Source organism: Melopsittacus undulatus, chromosome 1 (genome assembly GCF_012275295.1).
Source record: "Melopsittacus undulatus isolate bMelUnd1 chromosome 1, bMelUnd1.mat.Z, whole genome shotgun sequence".
NCBI lineage: Eukaryota > Metazoa > Chordata > Aves > Psittaciformes > Psittaculidae > Melopsittacus > Melopsittacus undulatus.
This window is the reverse complement of record NC_047527.1, coordinates 141,339,349-141,360,278: the sequence shown is the minus strand read 5'-3', so window position 1 is coordinate 141,360,278 and position 20,930 is coordinate 141,339,349. Positions and strand designations below refer to the sequence as shown.

The 20,930-nt window shown below is 40.5% G+C and overlaps 1 protein-coding gene across 1 annotated transcript; it reads left to right on the top strand.

Annotated features, from left to right (window-relative positions):
- The first annotated feature begins 290 nt into the window (after positions 1 to 290).
- On the top strand, positions 291 to 20,215 carry GPNMB (glycoprotein nmb). Its single transcript, XM_005154157.3, has 11 exons — positions 291 to 507; positions 5,438 to 5,587; positions 6,287 to 6,430; positions 7,672 to 7,851; positions 8,912 to 9,070; positions 10,670 to 10,978; positions 12,388 to 12,510; positions 13,228 to 13,330; positions 14,227 to 14,432; positions 16,775 to 16,862; positions 17,604 to 20,215. The coding sequence occupies exons 1-11, from the start codon at positions 438 to 440 to the stop codon at positions 17,755 to 17,757; spliced, it is 1,686 nt and encodes a 561-aa protein (XP_005154214.2). The 5' UTR covers positions 291 to 437; the 3' UTR covers positions 17,758 to 20,215.
- The last annotated feature ends 715 nt before the right edge of the window (positions 20,216 to 20,930 follow it).

Genomic DNA, 20,930 nt, shown 5'->3' with positions numbered 1-20,930 from the left:
TGGGTCCAGCAAATGCAGTGAGCTGTTGCTGTAACACTTGCAAATCAAGCTGGGGCAAGAGTTAACTTGGATTTCTGAAAATAAGTGTTCCTAATTTAAAAACAAATTAAGTACAAAAATTGATCATAGTGCAAAACCAGTATAAAAATGCCTGCAAGGTAAATGGTGTGGCTCCAAACAGGTCTCTCAGAAATCCCAGGGAATGCTGAAAGCAAAATGAGTGAGTCATAAGCACATGAGCCGAAAGAAGCTGAATACAAAATCATGCATCTCTGCTTAATTCCATCACATGATGAGTCCTGGGGCCCTTCATTTAATCGGAGAGCAGAGCAGTGGGGAAACTTCATTCTCACTTCTCAGTGGGGACCGGAGGAGTTACTGTGTGCAGGCACCAGGCGCTCTCTGCTCCCCTGAGCCAACGCAGGGGCTCCAGCACCATGAGCGGTGCTCGCCGACACCTCGGACTCCTTCTCCTGGCCGAAGCAGTGCTGTGTGCTGCTGCCACACGTGAGTGCCTCCTTCACCCTGTCCCCTCTCCTTGCCCCTGGGGTTCCATGTCCTGAGCCAAGGCAGTGAGAATGGCTGCTCCAGGCAGGTGCAGTGGTTGCTGGAGGTGTGCTTGAGAAGCAGGAGGTGACAGCTAGCTCCACTTGGGTTGCCTGGCTCTGGGTAGAAATGTCACTTGAGCCGGAAGAATACTCCAAGAGCTGTTCAGTTACTGATTCCCTGAGCTCCACAGATATACAGTGCTTATCGGAGCTACGCGTTGGCTCACTTCAACACATTTCTAGCAATAGCTCCCCAGCTGAAGCGTGGCTAGAAGGGCACATGTAGAATGGACTTCTCCCAGTTTGATCAGCTCAGCTGTGGCTGGGACAAGCCAGGTCAGAGGCAGTGCTCCCCACTGGGATGCCCTGACCTGTGGAACTTCAAACTCGGGGAGCCCAGTTGAGGAATTCAATCCTAAAGCCACGGTGAGCAGGCACAGGGCTGGTCCTTTGCTTTTTTTCTGGGCTCCCAGCTTGATTCAAGTCTTTGGTTGATTTCCTGAGTTCAGGGCTGGGAATCCCAGAAATGGGATTTTAGGCTTAAATCACAGAATCTACAGTAAAGAAACTGAAGAAGTTAAGGGCTGAGGTCCAGCTGGGGGTCCATCTAGCCTTGTACTTGTTTCAAATGGGACACATTCATAGACATATAACCAGGCAAGCATATACTGGCATTTACTCAAGACACTTTCCCAGCACTAAAAGTGCCTCTGTCGGATGCAGAGTCATTGTATTTAACAGCTTTTCCTGGACTTTTCTTCCACCCATTCATGCACTTGGGTTTTGATTGCAACTGTGTAAATTTTTGACACACACACAATATGCTGCCAGCAAGAAATTTCACACCTTAACTGTGCCTTATGTGAAGAAATACCCTTTATGCGCTTAGAACCTGTAACCTGCTGCTTTCATTTGATTCTCCTTAACTTCTGTACTTCCAGAAATAGCGACAAATTGCTCCTGCCTCCATGGTGTTCATCATTCTGCCTTTGTATCCTGCTCTGTCACCCCTTCTCCAGGCTCAAGACACAAGTCTATTTAGCTGTTCCTCATATAGAAACAATTCTAACCCTTTGTAGCATCCTCACCACCTATCTCTGAACTTTCTCAGTTTCCTTATACCCTGCTTGATCTGCAGAGAACAGAGCAGTGTACAGTATTCAAGACATGGACAGGGAATTTTACAATGCTGTAATGACAATTTCATCTTTGTTCTCTAGCTAACCTTTTCCTACTTTTACAGCTACCAATGAGCACTGCATTCAAAACTGTAAAGCTGCAAGATCTTGCTTCTGAGTAGCAATAGCTAGTTCAGGGCCCCTCATTCTGTCAGTTACATTTAACTATGCTGAATTTTGTACAGCTTTATTCTTGAGTCATTGAGCCTCTTAAGTCCTCCCATCTTTCAGATGCTCTCTTCAACAGCTTAAATCTGTTTTCCAGATTATGAACATTAAAAATTATTTCAGCAATTGAGAAAACTGGACACATAACTTTTGGCTCATATATCTTAACCAATTATTTATTCATGTGAATTCCTTCTTTCTTATCCATGGTAACACAGACCCTTTATGTGCCTTTACTGTGGGACCTCAACAAATGCTGCCTGGAACTCAAGCAGACAATAACAAGCAGGTCAGCCCTGCTCCCATGCTCTCTGGCTCCCTCAGCATAACTCAAATCCATTTGTGAGGAATGCACTGCTCTCATGGCATATCATATTAATGCACTGTATCTGCTAATCCTGTTCCTCACTGCTGTTTTTACAAGCTTCTCCAATTTGAGCCTCAAACTTTTTGTAAGCCTCTAAATCTTCCCTGGAAGTGTTTTTAAACAGTTTTTAAACACTGTCATCACATTTGCCAACTTTTGTTTCTTGGCCACTAAAGCAGTTTTGAAACAAGATGTTACATGCTATGGTTAATAGCTCATTTATTTCACTCTTGAATAACACCCATACTTTGTGAGCCATCCTATCTAGCCAACTTCTTCATTATTTTGGTTTGCTCTATTATTTTATTCTTCTTTGTGCCAACACTTCATTTTGAGAGAGATTCTCCACCATCGTAAAGAAAAATTCTAGCACCAAAACCTCTTACGCTCCTCTTCTGTGAATGAAAAGTTAAACTAAAATACTTGACTTTCATGCTATCCCTTTATTATCCCTGAATGCTTCTTTTGTATCTTCATCATCTTTTGCCCCTACAGACTTCCTGGCAAGCTCTCCACTACTTTTATATTTGAAAAAAAAAAAAGAAAGATAATTAGTAAGTTTGATAGTTTTTAAGTTGTTCCTCAAATTCCTTTTTTTTTGTCCTGCTTTATTTTGTTTCTGTATGTAACTTTAGAAAGCTCACACTATTTTCTGTCATCTTGGCTGGGCCATATCAGCCTTTTTACTTATAATACACTTGTAACCTCTTTAGCTGGGTCATCTTTTTGTTGCTGTTGTTACAGCATTGGCTTTTGTTCTCTCTGTCATGGCAAACACACTACCATGGGAAATGCTGAACTTCTTGTCTTTGCTACATTTTTCACCAGAATGAAAACCAGAATGAGAAGGAAGAAAGTCAATCAAAGTGTAAGAAAGATCTTTTCTCCTATGATCACCTCACCAAAACCGTTATAGTAATCAGTTCCTTTGAGTGTAATATCAGTCTCTCTATTTTGAAGTGAATTGCTCTAATTTTGGTTATGACCAACATCTGTTCTTGAGTGGTTTTCATTGTTAAAGGAGAAATACATTAAAGCTTTTGGTCCTTCAAATTCAGCAACTGAAAATCTTCAGTTCCATGTGTTAGAGAAACCAGTGCTGAAGTCTTTGCTCATCTGAAAAAATGTCATTGTCTTGTCCTGAAGCTTGTAAAATGTTTTATATTCGATTGAAATAAACAAAGCACATCAGGGAGGCACAGAAATGCCTGAGGAGCTTGTGATGTAGGAGCAGTGACCACAATTATTGCCAAAGCTGGACAAGAAAATTACTTATGAATTCAAGGCTTGTTATTGAAGATTCAAAATTAAAAGCATTTATAAAATTAAAAGTGCTCCAGCTCTTGTTGATGAATCAAGCATTTGGGAAGGAAACAATGATTGAAATGTTTTGATCTGACAGAGCCAAAACATTTTTATTTATTAAATTTTAGATAAAAAATCAAAGAGAGTGGGAAAAAGAAATTAGGAAAAGTCCCCAGTCACTTACTTTCAAATATGATGGCACATTAATTTAATGACCTAAAATGTAATTGAGCTTGACAAGCCTTTATGAAACACTTTTATAGTTGCTAATCTGTTTTTCTCCTGACAAAAGTTTCTGAAGGACAACATTACCTTCTGACCAAGACTGAAAACAACACAGCATGTGATACAGGCCATTAAATAAATATCAGTCATGATGCTTTATGCTTTGCTCACATCAAAATATATTAAATCTGGAAGAAAAACTTGATCAGGTGATTTAAGTGAGACTGTGGAGTGTTCCTGTAGGGCAAAAGACCATGGGAGAGTATCTCTGCATGCAAAATCTGTTCTTTTCCTTGAACCTTTCAGTCCTGGGGGAGAGAGCTACCAGCATCAGTTCAGAGTGACCACTGAGATGGGACTGACCAAGGGATGTCCTTCCTGCCCACCAGAAATTGCACTGGGCAGTGAAACATCAAGAGGAAGCAGCTCCTCTGCAGTGCTGTTTCTCTGGTTCTCCCTCACAGTAAAATTAGGAGTCACATGCCCATAAAGACTGTGCTTAGACAGGCTACACCTGCTCTGCGCCTTTCCCAAAACTCGGAGGAATTCCAGCACAGCCACTTATGTTACAGAGCACAGGGTTATTCTTGCCCTTCTTACAGGTCTTTGCATTTTCCTTGAAGTGATCCAGCTCTTTGTTGTACCTGGGTATAAACCTCAGCAGCAGTCAGCATCAGCTGCCTTTAAAATGAAGCCATGAAAAGCAGAAATCCCTTGATGTTGTGACTGAATGGCACGCCCAGCACTTACTTCATTAACATGACAGAGTTGTTTAAAGCCTCCGGGCATTCATGGGACTCTGCCTATGAGCCTACCTAGGAACATCTTTCTTTTTATGGCATCCCACAGTTGTTGATGTGTTCTTACAGGTTACTTGGCAATTTACTTTGCTTTTCATTATGTGTACTTTGTGACAGAGGGATCCTAGAAGGCCTGGGAAAAGCTTGAGCCGGTCATTTGTAGTAATATGAGAAGAAAGAGGTTATTAAAGTGATTTAATATCTGAGCCATTTTAAAGCAATAGGCATTAAGCTCATCTGTTTTTGTGGTTGTATTATAAACACATTGAATTTACTGTTCAGCTCTAAATTTCCTTTTCTGGGAAGACCAGCTTCTGTTACAATTGATTCCACCTCTCCCACCCAACCAACCAGCCAACTCACCAAAGCAGCTTCACTGGGTCAAAGTTAATTCCTGGCATAACTTCCACTAGAGCATAACTCAGACACTGAGTGAATTTATCCTGTTAGCATTTTACTCATATCATTACCAGGCAAGCACAAAGCCATCAGCAATCAAACAATATCTGTACAACCAGCCTGACTGTTGCAGGGTTATGTCCATTCATACAAATAATTGCTCTGATACTGTCAAAATGTTTTAGACCTTTTTATTCTTTCTCTGGAAAGCTTGCAATAGTGCAAGTAAAAACCTGTCAGTCTGACAATGGTGGAATTGTCTTTATGTTGGTTATAGTTGATGTATTTATAGCTGCAATGATAAAACTCTGTAACTTTCTACAGGTGAAGAGTTTTCTAATCAGAGCAAGAATACAGTCGTAATAGGAAAGCTGTTCAGCATAAGAGCAATGCCTTTTAGAGTGGTAGGGAAATGCTATTACATGGCATGTTCATCTCTCTCTCCAGGGTTTCAAGATGTGCTGAGCCAGGGAAGTACTTCTCCTGTCACATCCTACAGGAAGATACAAGGCTGGTCTAGTGATCAAAATAAATGGAACGAAAAGCTTTATCCTTTCTGGAAAGAAGGAGATCCCAGATGGAAGGACTGTTGGAAAGGTGATTGCATATATGCATTTCAAAGACACTAAGAAAATTGGCCAGAAAATCCACCCCACTGAAGTACGCAGGTGCTATAGTGCTTTTTCATTGGGGCAATATCCATCACTGCTGCGAGGAATAGCAAATTAGAGACAGTTGGCTTTGATACCATTCCCAGGGCATTTTCTGAGGAAGCAGAACAGTGAGTTGTTACAGGAAATGACTTCCCATGACTCATAGCCTCAGACATTAATATTTATGAAGTATTGATGGCTCTAGGACAATCCATTACTTGAAATGTGCCCTAGAGGACCCGTAGCTTCAACTGCTACCTTGGTAGGGCATTGTGGGCTTTAGCTTGATGACTTTGGTGAAGACCCTGTTTATTATCATCTGGTCTGAGCTGAGGTCTAAAGGCTGTGTGTCTGGGGAGAAACAAAAATATTCTCCTTTGACCCCCATGGGTAAAAACCCATATTCTTAGCTCTCAGAAGGAAACTAGTGACAGACCACTAAATGATGTGGAGAGAAATGATGAGTCCCTCTGTTTGTTCTAAGTTGGGGTTTAAATATGAGTGCAAGCAACTTAGAAGCATAAACCCCCTTAGAAACAGAGGACACACTAAAGCGTTTCTAATGTAAATAGTGCACAGCTGCAGGTAGCTGCTGCTTTGATGCACCTTTTACTGCAGTGAAGAACAATGTTCTTTTCTACAGGTGGAAGGGTGACAGTCAAATTGGACACTGACAGCCCAGCACTGGTAGGATCCAATGTGACTTTTGTTGTGACTCTCCAGTTTCCCAGGTGCCAGAAAGAAGATAATGACGGCAACATAGTATATGAGAGAAACTGTACCCAGGGTAGGTAACTGCAATCTCCCTGCACTGTGCATGTGTCTGACTTTGCTGCTGCTGTGAACAGGTCAGGAATCCTTGAAAACATCACAGGTACACCCTATGACAGGCCATGGCGCTTTTAACTAGTAACTACACTCGTGTCTAACCTGTGCTACACCAGGTTCTCTCCTCAGAAGATTGCTATGGTATGTTTACTGTTCTGTACCCACTATATAGAATGACCAACTAATTGAAGATTTGCCTTCACAAACCAATGATATTAATTTTGCCTCCTAACAAAGCTGTTACTGCTCTTCAACTCAGTCACAAGGTTGCACAGTCACACTGTGCTCTCCAGAATTTATAAAGCTGTCAATATATACAGCTGGTTTATTTATTTTTCCCTGTTGGGAATTGTAGAACACACTAATCATTATCTGCATCTTGAAAAATCTTTTTGAAAGAGTAAATCTCACATTCCCACATTTTAAGATTTAAAAACAAAGACAAAAATACAGAATTTAAAAATCAAGCAATCTTTTCATCAGAGAACCACCTTTTTCAGCTTATTTACCATCACACAGAGCAAAAAAACTATCATAATCCCAGTGTTTGAAGCTTCCGGATCTAGAGCGGAACAGGCTGCTGCACTTTTCCTCCTCTGAGTTCATAAATGTTCAACAAATTGTTTTACAGATCAAAATAATTTCCATTTCAAGGCATGTCAGCAACTCTTTTTGTCAGCCTGAGTTCTACTTTTTGATTGCCTAATGTTTTGTTAACAGCTGACATCCATTCTCTACTTAAGATCTGTTGTGCTGTTTGGGGAAAGAAACTGCCTTCTCATTATTAAGAAAGGAACTGAAAGTCACGTCTGAGTTATTTAAAGGTGCCATAGAAACCTTTCTAGCAAAACAAAGTCACTTCCTCACAGCATATTCACCATTTTAGATTCTGCTTGCTTAAGGTTCAGGTAGCCCCATTAACCCCAGTGAAACGGTAGCATCTTGTGTAGTCAACAGCAAGTTTTGAGCAAGTAATTTTTAACTGTCTGGCCCACACAGCATTAAAGTTTTTAAAGTTTCTGAATAAAATAATGCCAAGCCAGAATATTGGTGTGTTTACGTCAAAAAACAAAGCACAACTTTAGAAACACTGTATGTTTAAAACCTGTTGTTTAAGTGCATAAACTGCTGTAAACTGGGGTGTCCGCCTCCTGCTCCCTACCTTTCTGCACACTTCTCATATCTTATTTCTACACTTAGATTTTCCAGTTTCCCAGGATCAGCAAGTCTATGTCTACAACTGGACAGAATGGATTGACAACTGTGGCTGGGAAAACTGCACAAGCAACCACAGCCATAATGTATTCCCAGATGGGAGACCTTTCCCTCATTATCCTGGCTGGAGGGGAAGGAACTTTGTCTACGTGTTTCACACATTTGGTTAGTACCGTAACACACCCCTTGGTTTGGTTGACGCTGCACAGCTTATATTCATTCTGTATTTTGTAGCTCATTTGTCAAGTAAGTTATTACAAGTCCTTTAAAAAGGATTTCACACTCTTAAGTGGAGATCCCAGATTCATTCACCACATTCCAGAGAGGCCATCAGCTGCTTGGTCTGGAAATCATGGAGATTCTCTTTAAATCTGCATTCACAGTACTACCACTGAAGACAAGTAATTTCAGTAGTACCCAAAGATCCTTTTCTAGGAAAACAGAGGGTCTGAGCAGGTCAGTCAGATGATTTGCTGACCACTCACTGCCACTTCAGATCCTTACCTTTAAGAGAGACCATAGAACTGTGTATCTTCAAATTGGTTAAATGGTGCAGCACTTCTTGCCTCTAGGTAGCTGAAAACTGCCACTGACTATGTGGTACTGATCTGGTTGCAGATGCAAATTTTCAGCATTGCCAACTCCTGAGAATGTAACTGTTGGGGTACTCCTGCCATTGGCTACATACTAAATCTTAGTATCCTAAGTTAGCTTGGCTAAATCAGTATTATCATCAGTATCAGCACGAGTAGTAACAATAATAATGTCCCAAATTTTAGGGAGAGGTAATACCTACCCCAAGAGCTGTTACAAAGACAAATAAGCAAATGTACACAAAGGGCTCTAGGGTATGAAGAAAGAGGTATTGTATCTTCTTGCTACACTGAAAATGCAAACACAAGATCACTTAAAGTGCCTAAGAGGTAACAACATCCACTACATAATCCTAATGACTTAATGTAACAAAATTGCTTTGGAAAGATGCAGGTGCTAATTTTTCTTAGACCAGTGAAATTTGGGGCATCTTTCTGACACCTTCAAAAAACCACATAAATAATGGGAGTAAACACATTGTAAAAGTATTCAGTCCTCCAAAACCCACCTGCCAAGTAACTGAAACACAATTCTAAACTATTAATTTTGTGTTAGACAATGCAAGATTCACAGAGATGTCTTAAAACAACTTGTAGCTTGGCTGAAAAGAAAACTTCATGTTGTGTTTCAGGTCAGTACTATCAGAGAACTGGACGATCTTCAGCAATGTTTTCAGTCAACACAGCAAATATCACTCTTGGCAAACACGTGATGGCAGTATCCATTTACAGGAGAGGGCACTCATCATATGTTCCAATTGCAAGAGCAAGTGCCATTTATGTTGTGACAGGTGAGTGTGCTGGAATAAACTGTAATAAAATATTGGGGGTATTGTTTAAGTGTTAAAAGAATTCAGCACAAGCATTATCTGGAACAAAAAGAAGACATTGGCCTGAGAAAGGTTTTTAATATGAAAGTGGAATCTCTGGTAAATTGCCTTGAGTAGTGTAATTGACCTTTGGATCTAGCTCAATTGTGACACCTCTACTTTGTAATGAAAAATTATTTACAAGAGGAACTGCAATCTTCCACAGATCCCTGGGATTCCTCTTTGTTTCTGGGTAACTGTTTCCTACTGACATTCACTCCTCAGATCAGTAAACCAAATTAAAAGTAGAAACCCACGTTAAAGATATTCATGTCTCAAAGCGTTCGACACTGTCCCACATGACATCCTTGTCTCTAAATTGGAGTGTCATCAATTTGATAGGTGGACCACTCGGTGGATAAAGAACAGGCTGGATGGTCGCACTCAAAGAGTTGTGGTCAACGGTTCAATGTCCAGCTGGAGACCAGTAATGAGTGGTGTCCCTCAGGGATTGGTGTTGGGACTGGTCTTGTTTAATATTTTTGTCACTGACATGGACAATGGAATTGAGTGTGCCCTCAGCAAGTTTCCTGATGACACCAAGCTGTGTGGTTCAGTTGATACGCTAGAGGGAAGGAATGGCATTCAGAGGGACCTTGACACACTTGTGAGGTGGGCTGATGCCAACCTCATGAAGTTTAACCATGACAAGTGCAAGGTCCTACACCTGGGTGGGAGCAATCCCAGGCACAGCTACAGGTTGGGCAAAAAGGAAATTCATGGTAGTCCTGTGGAGAAGGACTTGGGGGTGTTAGTCAATGAGAAAATGAACATGAGCTGGCTGCAGTGTGCGCTTACAGCCCAGAAAGCAACCGTATCCTGGGCTGCATGAAAAGAAGCGTGACCAGCAGGTCGAAGGAGGTGATCCTGCCCCTCTACTCTGCTCTTGTGAGACCTCACTTGGAGTATTGTGTGCAGTTCTGGTGTCCTCAACATAAAAAGGACATGGTGCTGTTAGAACATGTCCAGAGGAGGCCACGAGGATGATCAGGGGACTGGAACACCTCCCATATGAAGACAGGCTGAGAAAGTTGGGGCTGTTCAGCCTGGAGAAGAGAAGGCTGCGTGGAGACCTCATAGGAGCCTTCCAGTATCTGAAGGGGGCCTACAGGGAATCTGGGGAGGGACTATTCATTAGGGACTGTAGTGACAGGACAAGGCATAACTGGTTAAAACTTAAACAGGGGAAGTTTATATTGGATATAAGGAAGACGTTCTTTACTGTAAGGGTGGTGAGGCACTGGAATGGGTTGCCCAGGAAGTTGTGAATGCTTCATCCCTGGCAGTGTTCAAGGCCAGGTTGGATGAAGCCTTGGGTGATATGGTTTAGTGTGAGGTGTCTCTGCCCATGGCAGGGGGGTTGGAAATAGATGATCTTGAGGTCCTTTCCAATCCTAACTATTCTATGATTCTATGTCTCACATTCTGACTGTTGCTGTTCAGGGACTTTGCTGCAGTTTGTTGTTTGCAGCAAGGTATGTATGCTTTAATTATTTACTTCCTTTTTTCCCCCCACTCCAGACAAAATTCCAGTATCTGTGACTATGTTCCAAAAACATGACCGCAACATCTCAGACTCCATTTTTATCAAAGACTCGCCAATCACATTTGATGTGAAGATCCATGATCCCAGCTACTATCTTAATAATTCTGCCATCTCTTACAAGTGGAACTTTGGAGATGGAAGTGGCTTATTTGTAGCCAGCAGTCCTGTGGTGTCTCACACTTATACTCTGCAAGGAAACTTCACTCCAAATTTAACTGTTCAAGCCATCATACCTGTACCTTGTAAGCCAGTAACACCCACTGCACCACTGCCCACCTCAGCAGGTAAGAGTTTACTGAACAGCGATGATATTCAGAGTTACGCTAAAACTCTAAACTCTGATATTTTAGGTTAATATCTTTAGAAATTTTACTGTCATCAATGAAAGAGCTGCAAAACTCTGCAAACCCTCTATAAATCAGTTTAGAGACAGAATCAATAAACATAAACTCTACACTACACTTGATCTTAGCTGAAAGGCTGAGAAACAGTTGGCACTGGAACAGGTTGCCCAAAGAAGTTGTGAATGCTCCATCCCTGTCAGTGTTCAAGGCCAGGTTGGACAGAACCTTGGGTGACATGGTCTAGTGTGAGGCATCCCTGCCTATGGCAGGGAGGTTGGAACTGGATGATCTTAAGGTCCTTTCCAACCCAAACCATTCAATGATTCTAGGAAACTCTTCTATGATTCTATGGTAGGCATCACTTACCCATTTAACACATGACACATCCCGTTCTACCACCATAGTGATAGCATATAAGGTCTTCATGTAGGCATGCATTATGTATAGATTTGGTTTTATACCCTCTACCACATCAGGTCTAGTGGTTTTAGCCTTGCCTACTCAGCATCATCCTCTGAGGTAAGATGTAAGTTTTAAGTGAGAAAGAGGTATTTCAGAACACTCTTCTAACCAGTTCCTTTCTGGTTTGTATTAATATCCACCCGAATCTAGATGAGATTGGATTAAGCTAGAAAATAAATTTACTCATACTCTAAAATATGGGATTTCCATGTAGCATTATCCCAGAACTGCTTTTCCACTTTAAATTTATGCACAATCACATTTCAAAATAACTTTCATTATGTTCAGCATTGGTTTATCATCTCAGTGGTTTTAAGGTTTGCAAAAGGCCTGCAGTTTCAGCCTGGGTAGTTATAATACTATTTAATTTTTCAAATTTCAGAATTTTATTATGTGCTTTTACCAAAATGCTGAGTGAGAATGAAAAATGAATGCAAAGATATAATTTTCACCACTTCCCCTCTTAATTTTTCCAGTAGCTTTTATGTAGAGCAATGAGGAAATACCTTCTTTTAAAAAGAGCATTTTAAACCCTTTATTGGCCTTTGGATTTCTTCTATAATTGATTTGGGAATTTAAAAGAAGAGTTTAATTATATCAAACCTTGCAGTCTCACTTTTCTTCACAGAAATGGCTCAGTAGTGAGGTGGCTTTTAGAGTGAGGCTATCCAGGCCAGCTCAGGGTTCTACAGCTGGGCACATGTGTTTTCTTTAAGGCTGATTACTATGATCCCATACAGATACATACATGACTGCACAGCTGCAAACCAAAGTGACTAATGACCTAGGTAATGAATACAGTTGAGATATATGGCCATGATCAGAATACCTCTAAGGAGAACCTGTTCTAAAGCCGTGCATTTATTCTTTCTCCTTCAACTCAACAGTAATTGCTGAAGCAGCTTCTAATGCAGACTATCCCACCACTGTCGAGTCAATGGAAGATAATCCAGATGAAGGTTGCCATATTTACAGAAACGGATACTACAGAAGTGGTATCTCTGTTGTAGGTAAGGATGTGGGTCAACACCTGAACAGAAGAATGAGGTTAACAACAATGTATGGTAGAGATAATATTTATTTAGGCTCAAATTTATCAAATATGCAAGACTCACAGTAAGATCCTTCTCTGGACATAGTTGACATTTTAAGAGATTAATGTACAGACAGCTAACTGGCTGACTTTGGTTTCTTTACATGCTCTGCCAAGACCTAATGGCAGAGGTTATAGACCCTTGATTTCAGAGATGCGAGGCCAGGCACTGGTCTGGATGCCTGCTGATGGCTCCCTCTATGCTACATATGGTGTTTCCAGGCACTTGGGCTGGAAAATGACTGGTGGGGATGTGCACCATACCACTACTTTCTATATCATCAGCTTCTCAACCTGCCACACCTGGAACATACTAGCCTGGTGGGAGTCACATAAGGTTCAATTGACTTTGGCATGTACAAAAGTCACAGGCAGTGGGACAGGGAAGTGGCTCAGTAAAATAAATAACCAAATAATAATGGAAAAATACAATGGAGCAGAAAGGAGCAGCCCCAAAGTGAAAGGACTGGATAATCCCTCAGCTTTCAAACTGTTCAAGAGGAGTGCTAAGGGAGGGAGAAAGCTATGGAAAACAAGACCTGAACCAAGAATCAGCCAAACACTGGAGGTTCCGTACATAGAGACTTCAGAGCTTGTCATGTGTTCTACCACTGACATCTGTTTCCTCTCCCAGAGGGAATCCTTGAGGTAAATATTATACAGATGATGAGCATCCAGATGACAGAAAGTCAAGCTGAAAACTCACTGGTTGATTTTGTTGTTACCTGTCAAGGGAGGTAAGTGTGTGAATGAAAATGTCAGTCTTCCCTCCTTAATTAGGTGCTGGAACACAGTCTGTGCTTAGATACAGCTGCATGAACAAAAGCCGGGAACTGCAGTGTTTCTATTTCTTGACTGGAACTAAAGATAATGCAAGTCTCATTTGTAAACTATGACAACAGGGTTTACTGCCAGGCTTTTAGGATTCAGAACAAATGTCAAGCCTCAGTAAAAAAACCCAGAACTAGATAGTAGAGAGAAACATTCTGTGTTTTCTTGGCCAAGACAAGATTTCAGCACTTACTGGAAAATGGGAAGCAGTCTACTGAAATTGGAAAGAAACCTTTTCTTTGTGTCTAATTTTTTGACACTTAGAGTAAATGGATGTGTCCAAGCAATTTCTTGGATAGGAAAACATTGCACTAATGTTCCTAGCTCCTAGAAGGGAATTATTGTTGAGAGGGCTGAGAAGTACAAGAATCATCTTGGTAATGCAACTGGATAAAGATTAACCACTCATAAATTAGTGTTCAATTTTTTGGCACATGATACTATATATAAGAATCCACATTCCTTTCTTAATGATGTGTATTAAAGGTAACAGATCATATAAGCTGTTTTGAGGCAGGTAATCCTGTGATCTCCATAAAATGTTAAATGATATGTAAACCAGATGATTTTATAGATTGCATATATGCAGTTTATAGAAAATCCACAGATATATATATACAATGTACAGGTATGTATAAAATAAATACATACTATATTAATAAAACACTCTTAAATCACTATAGTGCCACTCAATTCTGTAAAAATACATCAGCATAAAACTGGGGCATGAGTTCAATGTGTCTATAAACTGGGCTAAGGTCACTCCAAGGATGTAATGTGTTCTTCTCTCTTCCCATCTCAGTCTCCCCACAGATGTCTGCACAGCAGTTTCTGACCCCACATGTCAGGTGTCCAAGTCTGTGGTATGTGACCCCGTCACCATCACTGATGAATGCTTACTCACCATCAGGAGAGCTTTTGAGGAACCTGGAACATACTGTATAAACATCACCTTGGGGGATGACACAAGTCAAGCCCTTACCAGCGCGCTGATTTCTGTTAATGGAGGTGAGTCCACACAGAGCAGATGTGGGTCATCTGTGAATAGCTTCTCCTGGTGGTTACTTCCCTGCAGGGGAAAAGAGCATAGAAATTTATATGGGGGTTTTATTATGCCTGGAGGTCTCAGCTGAGGATGCACCAGCTTTTGTGAGAGTCCATGCAAAGATAAAGACACAATTATTTCCCTATGGGAATTTTAGATATTAGAACTTGGCTTCATTGATGTTTACGATCCAGTGAGTACACTAATTATACAAATCCTTCAGTATCATAGACTATAAACAGTTCTTAAGCCATAACTTATTTTTCCACAGAATAATTCTGTTGGGCAGAAAAACAGGTAGGGACATGCCAGACAGCCTATTCCACACATGAAGAAATAAGAGAAACAGCGAGGAATTCAGCTCACTTGAGATGGAATCAAAGCCTGTAGCTGAGCTGGCTGCCTTGGGTCCTCTGTGTAGCCCGTTAACCTTGACCAGGTTTCTATTTCTACATGAGGAAAAGATGAATCAGGTTCTGGAAAGACTGTGTACAGTGTGCCCAGGGTAACTATTTCAGAGCAGGAGGTTTCCCTTTGGTTGGATGAGTATCACTATGTCTTGCTCATTATTATCCAAGCAGTCTTTAACAGAACCAGGTATTAGACTCAGCCTCAGTCAGAAGTCTAAATGATCATGCTGTCTCTCTGCTCACACTCCATTCCCCTCCTGATCTCCTACTACAGTGTCCTAGTGACTCTTCTGAACTCTTTAATTACTATCAGCCAAGCAACTGACCCTTTGCCACAGTAGTTTTGGCTGATTTTATTTAACCTAGGTATAAATTTAGTTGTACCAAAATCAATCTACCAAAATCAAAAGGCACAATGCCTGACCTATAAATGCATTCCAGCTCCTACAGATGACAATCAGCATGCAGCATGATTTTTCAGAACTGTATTCACAGAAGCTAACTTTAGCCTAACAAGGTTGGTCTTCCTAGGTTTCCTCCAGAGGGTAAAGCTAAGTTGCACTTTGGGGCTTCTGCTATAATCAAAGCAGAATTAGGATCTACGAGAGGTTGCTGATTTGAGTAATCTACTGAGGGAGCCCATCTAATGTTTGCAAACATTTCTCATGTGCCACAATTTTCCACTCAGTTCAAAAGAAAGCAAGTATTTATGAATTTCTGGAAATCCCATTATCTGGTGCTTGAGTATTTGGTGCCTAAACATCTGGCCCTTGAAATTTGGCATGACTGTGCCTGGGTTACATAGGCCTTGTACAAAACATCCGCACTTAACTTGCTTAAGCTGCTATTGAATGAGTTGAAGTCCTATGATTTAGACCCATCCCATCAGTATGTGTTATCCCATCAGTATGTGTTGCTTTGAAAACTAACCCAAGAACCTACCTTATTAATAAATTAAGGTAAATCCCTTTGCCAAAGTCTCATGTAAAATATTATGTAAACTAGGAATGAAGTCAAGACTTCACAAAGAAGTGTATCAACAAACTGGGAAGTATATGAGGCACATGTACCAAGTAAATGGTAAACCCTGATTTGATATCTTGATTTTCATAGACAGCAATTATAAATTAATAACTGAAAAGGGAAACCAACATGCACCTCTAGGATACTTCATTGTATAAACATTGTTGTTAATATAAGGACCAAGGATGTGTCTCAGTGTTTGTAAGTTCAATAAAGGTACAGTCTGTGGAGTGGAAAATTAAGATATTTAGCAGAACTTGAAAAATACTTGAATGATTTGGCTTCTTCCATCAGATATGATGCAATTAGGAGAGCCCTGAGCTCTTGGATAAGGTAAATAAGCTTACGTCCATAAAGCTCTCAGCCACACTCTGCCATCTTAGCATATGGGACTGCAACAAACAGTAACATTTAAGAAATCCCATTTTTATCCCCTTTTCTCTCGTCATCGCCTCTAAGAGAAAACTGAAGCTGATTCTAACATTAAAGCTCATGAAAAGACTGCATCTCCCATACTCTCAGTGTAAATGTTTCCCTAGCATAGCACTGGTAAGGAGCAAATCAGCCTCACCTTACGGGGTGCCAGCAAGACTCTCCATTGCCTTCCATGCTGGAAGGGCAGCCATGTGTCTCAGCTCATATGGGAAAACTGGCAAAGCCTAACACACTGGTGGAACTCAGAATTAAACCAATTAGGCTGTGAAAGCACCACCTCCTGCCAAAGTCACTGACCTCCAATGTTTAGCATACTAGAAGTATTGAGTGTACTTCAGTCTGTACAGCAATCAGATTTTGTAAAGAAAACATCACATTTACTTATTTCACTGTAAAAAACAGGCTCATCTTTAATCAAACTACTTTCTGAACTCTAGGATCATCATCAGGAAAAACAGAAGGTGTCTTTATCTTCCTCGGTGTGCTGGCAGTATTGGCCACCATTGGGGCTTTTGTCCTTTACAAGTAAGTTGCTAGTTTCTGGAATTAAAAACAGTTTAAGGAACTGTCAAAAATATTAGTTTAAACTAACAAAACTGATTTGTATTAGCTATATTTTTGTTTCTTTTTCATTGTGATTCACGAATATTATGGTAAATATTCAAGAAAATGAGATTACTGGATTAAGCCACAAAACCATTGGAAAATATGCAAATGTTCAAGACTTCCACAGGAAATTACATTCTGTGCTCATAAGCACAAACAGTAATGCTAGGAGGCCTGGGAACTGCATGTAAGCAGTAAGCAAACTCAAACTGCATGATGTGATACATATATGCAGTAAGACCTAGCAAACAGAAGTCTAACTTAACTCTAAAACTCCTAGAAGTCTTTGTTAATGAACTAATCATCAAAACTTCATTAAATTGACAAGTTCTTTGGGTGCTGGGCATGCAGGAAAGTAGTTAAAAGCACATGCTCCTGCATCATGAGCTTGGATGTTTCTCATGAAACTAAAACTGCACCAAGACTCACCCTTTGCAGTCAGTGGTGAGAAAGAAACACCTCCACAGAGCAGCAGAGCCTTCCCATTAACCAAGCCTCAGTCACCACTGCCGACTGTTAACCATTAGATGGGGTTGAAAAGCTAAGGAGGAGACAGAATATGTCTGTCTTGAATACATGATTCTCTTATACACCAGTCGCATGCTAAATGGATTTTCATTTAAACATCTTTCAGCAACTAACTGTACACATTACTTGCAGGAGGTACAAGCAATACAAGCCTATTGAGAGAAGCACAGGACAAGCAGACAACCGTGAGGGACTAACTGCTTACTTCAGCAATTTCAAAGCAATTTTCTTCCCTAGTAGCACTGAGAAAAATCCTCTGCTAAAAAGCAAACCAGGCATTGTTTAAACCTTTAGTCTAACACTGGTTAGGTTACATATAGAACTCATACCTGAAATGTACTTTGATGGGTTTTTCTTATTGTTATTAAAAAAACAGGGGTAAGGTGAAAGCACATATAGATGGAATGTTAACTTTTGGGGGCTTGGTGCAATTAGAAATACTAAAATAGTCCTTTGCAGAAAACAAGGATATAGTTTTGAGCACTTGCTGTTCTTGCTTGTGATCTAGAATATACTGTTCTAATTCACTCCATACCCTTTATCTGGGTTTTCTTACTTCTGGGTTCAGATCAGATCCACAATCTGGAGATGGGAAAAAAGGCTAATTAAACAAATAATTCAACCTTGTAAATAGTTATGTCTTAAACAGACAGTCCTTTATAGCTGTTTACTGCCTTAGCAGGATTAATGCCTTAAAAGAAATAGAAGAACAGACACAGGGGGCAAGCATGTGTTATGCCTGTGGAAGGAAACGTGCCATGGCCTATTCCCAGGCATTGCCACTGAACTGCTGACGCTGTTACACTGTTTAGGAGGTCCTAGCACAGTCTTGCTCCATGTGAGCTAGCTCCCCACCAAGCAAACCCCAGATTCTGGGAACCACCAGAGGCACTGTACCCCACCAGGAGTTTGGCAGCAGCCACCCTGTTCTGCAGGGTTCAACAGCATGGATGCAGCTCATTACATGCCAGTTGGCCTCAGTGCCAGAAAATAGGGCTGGACACATTTAGTTTCCTACTGGACATGTCTACCAGTGCATAAGTCTCTCTATAAACTAGACCACAGATACCCAAGCAAGATGAGGCCCATGTGCTGGGCTCTCCCTGTTTTAACTTGTACTGAGTCCCATGTATGATCCTTAGATGCAATTGCTGATGCTGCCTTTTGTTTCTTTGCTTCTGTTGGCCTTGAGACACTGAATTCACACTGCTGTGCCCCAGAGGGCAGGTATGTGCTCCATGTACAAAGGTCAGCAGAATGAAGATTCTAGCAGGAAGGGAAAGCATTCAATTCCCTTTTCCCCTTCTGATTTCTCTCTCTCCTGCTCCTCTGTCTTCAACCACTCAAATAAATTAAACCCCAATATAAATAAAACACGATGCTCCAGTTTCTGCTTTTTCATGATGCAAAAAGCTTAGGAAGTGTAAACTTCTGAAAAACCAATGTGCCTTTACTCTAGCTGAAATTCCGTGTTAAGAAAACTCATGTTGAGGCCTTTCCCAAGTAATCTGGTCTTCTATCCATACATGCACATCATTCTGCATTGTGACATTTCACTGTGCAAGACCAGAAGGAAACTGCTGAAGGCTGGAGTACTGGGTGATAAGAAGAGATGAGCACCTTATTTGTAGAGGAAGATGCTGCTAATAAGGTTCACTGAGATGATGAAACAGAACAAAAATGCTTTAAATTGTTGTCTGTAAGAGCTTTGCTGTGAATATTAAAGGTTATAATCAAAACAAAGTTAACTTTCAATTGGGAGGGGCAAATGACCTTACACAATCCATTTCTAAACACTGAATTCTTTGAAGATCTATACTTCAATACAATTAGCTTATTTACTTGCCAGATCTCAATATATATTATTCTTAGGTCCTGAGGCAATATATAAACATAAACATATTTCCTGGTATCTTAGCAGACCTGTCATCATTCTTAATCTCAATCTAGTATTCATCACACTTTCCCAGTGCAGGGACAACTTTTAATGATTTAAGGATATAAAAAATTGCAGATTCCATCATACCTGTGAGATTAATTCTTTAGTTCTAAAATTCAGCAGCTTCTTTTCTTATTTTGTTTCCAGGTTCTCCAATTATTTTAATTCTTTCCTGGCCATTTCAGTTATATTATTAACAGCACCACAGTCACCATTGTTCCATCTTCCTTCCACATAACACCCTATTGTCTAACCATAACTGAGCATCTAAAACCACTTTCTGACTTAAAGAGAAAACACATTTCCTGCGAAAATACTGCCCAAATGTTATGTCCTCTGTTATCAGCCAGGCTGCTGACAGGAATTACTGTAATTTGTATTTGTTGCATTAGCTTGAGGCGGGACAGGGGTTTAGTGGAAAGCTTAAGATGACCTGTAATGCAGCATGAAAAAATTAAATCTGTCACAGCTATAATGCTTACAGTCAGTGCTGATGCAGGCTACCACTGACCTAGGCTATATTAGAAAGCATCTCGTGTCAGTAAAACACTATATGTTTGGAGCTCACAGACATCTTAAGCTTTTGCACAGGAAACAGCTTCTGGGCATCCTTTAGGAACTTTATCCTTTAACCTAAGTATATGGAATAGCTTGCACCTTGTTCCTTTTAATATCATGTGGGAATATTGAATTTGTGTAATTTGATGTTGCTTTTTCAGCTGTAACTTCCATTTCCTACATCTTCACTTTTATACAATGGAATCTAACTGCTGCGTTCACAAATAAACCATCTAATGATTTTAAAGAGTACATTTCCTTTGTCTCAGAAAGAGATACTGTCGGATAAGCAACTTGATGAGTTGTCCAACTACCAATCAAAACAGTATCTGCCTCCAGAAACACAACTAGATTTGCCTTAGTCTTAGCCCACTTATGAACATCTGTTACTATTGGTTAAATAGCCATTCTTGCAGCCTCCCCAGTACTCAGAGCAACAGCACCACAAACCTGGGAAGGAGGAGACTTTCTTAACAACCAGATGACAGCTGAGGAACTCAGTTTCAGAGCAAATTAGGATATAAATTAACTTCATGTCCTTCAAAGGCAAGAACAGCTGTCAAACAACAGATTTGTGAATGTCAGCAAATGTTACAAGACAGATTTCAGGCATTCCCTCTGGAGGCAGAACATCATAAAAAGGACATCAAACATAGATGTACATCATCTTTAGAAAGAACATTGTTTCAAACGTGTCCTCAAGAGAAATGGAAGCATTAGCTGGCTAACAAGTTTGCTAAAGATTACTTTGAAAATGAAGTACCATTTCAAACCACTTCTTTTGTTCCTCCCTCCTTTTCTTCTTGACCACTTTTTATAGCACACAATTAAGGGACTCATCAGATGAACATTTTTTTCTCACCAGAAGTATTTGTAAACTGAAGGAGACCAGCCCCTGAAGGAATATGTAAGAGACATCCAGACACTGTGGCCTGTTAGTGTAACTTCAGTCTTGTATAGCT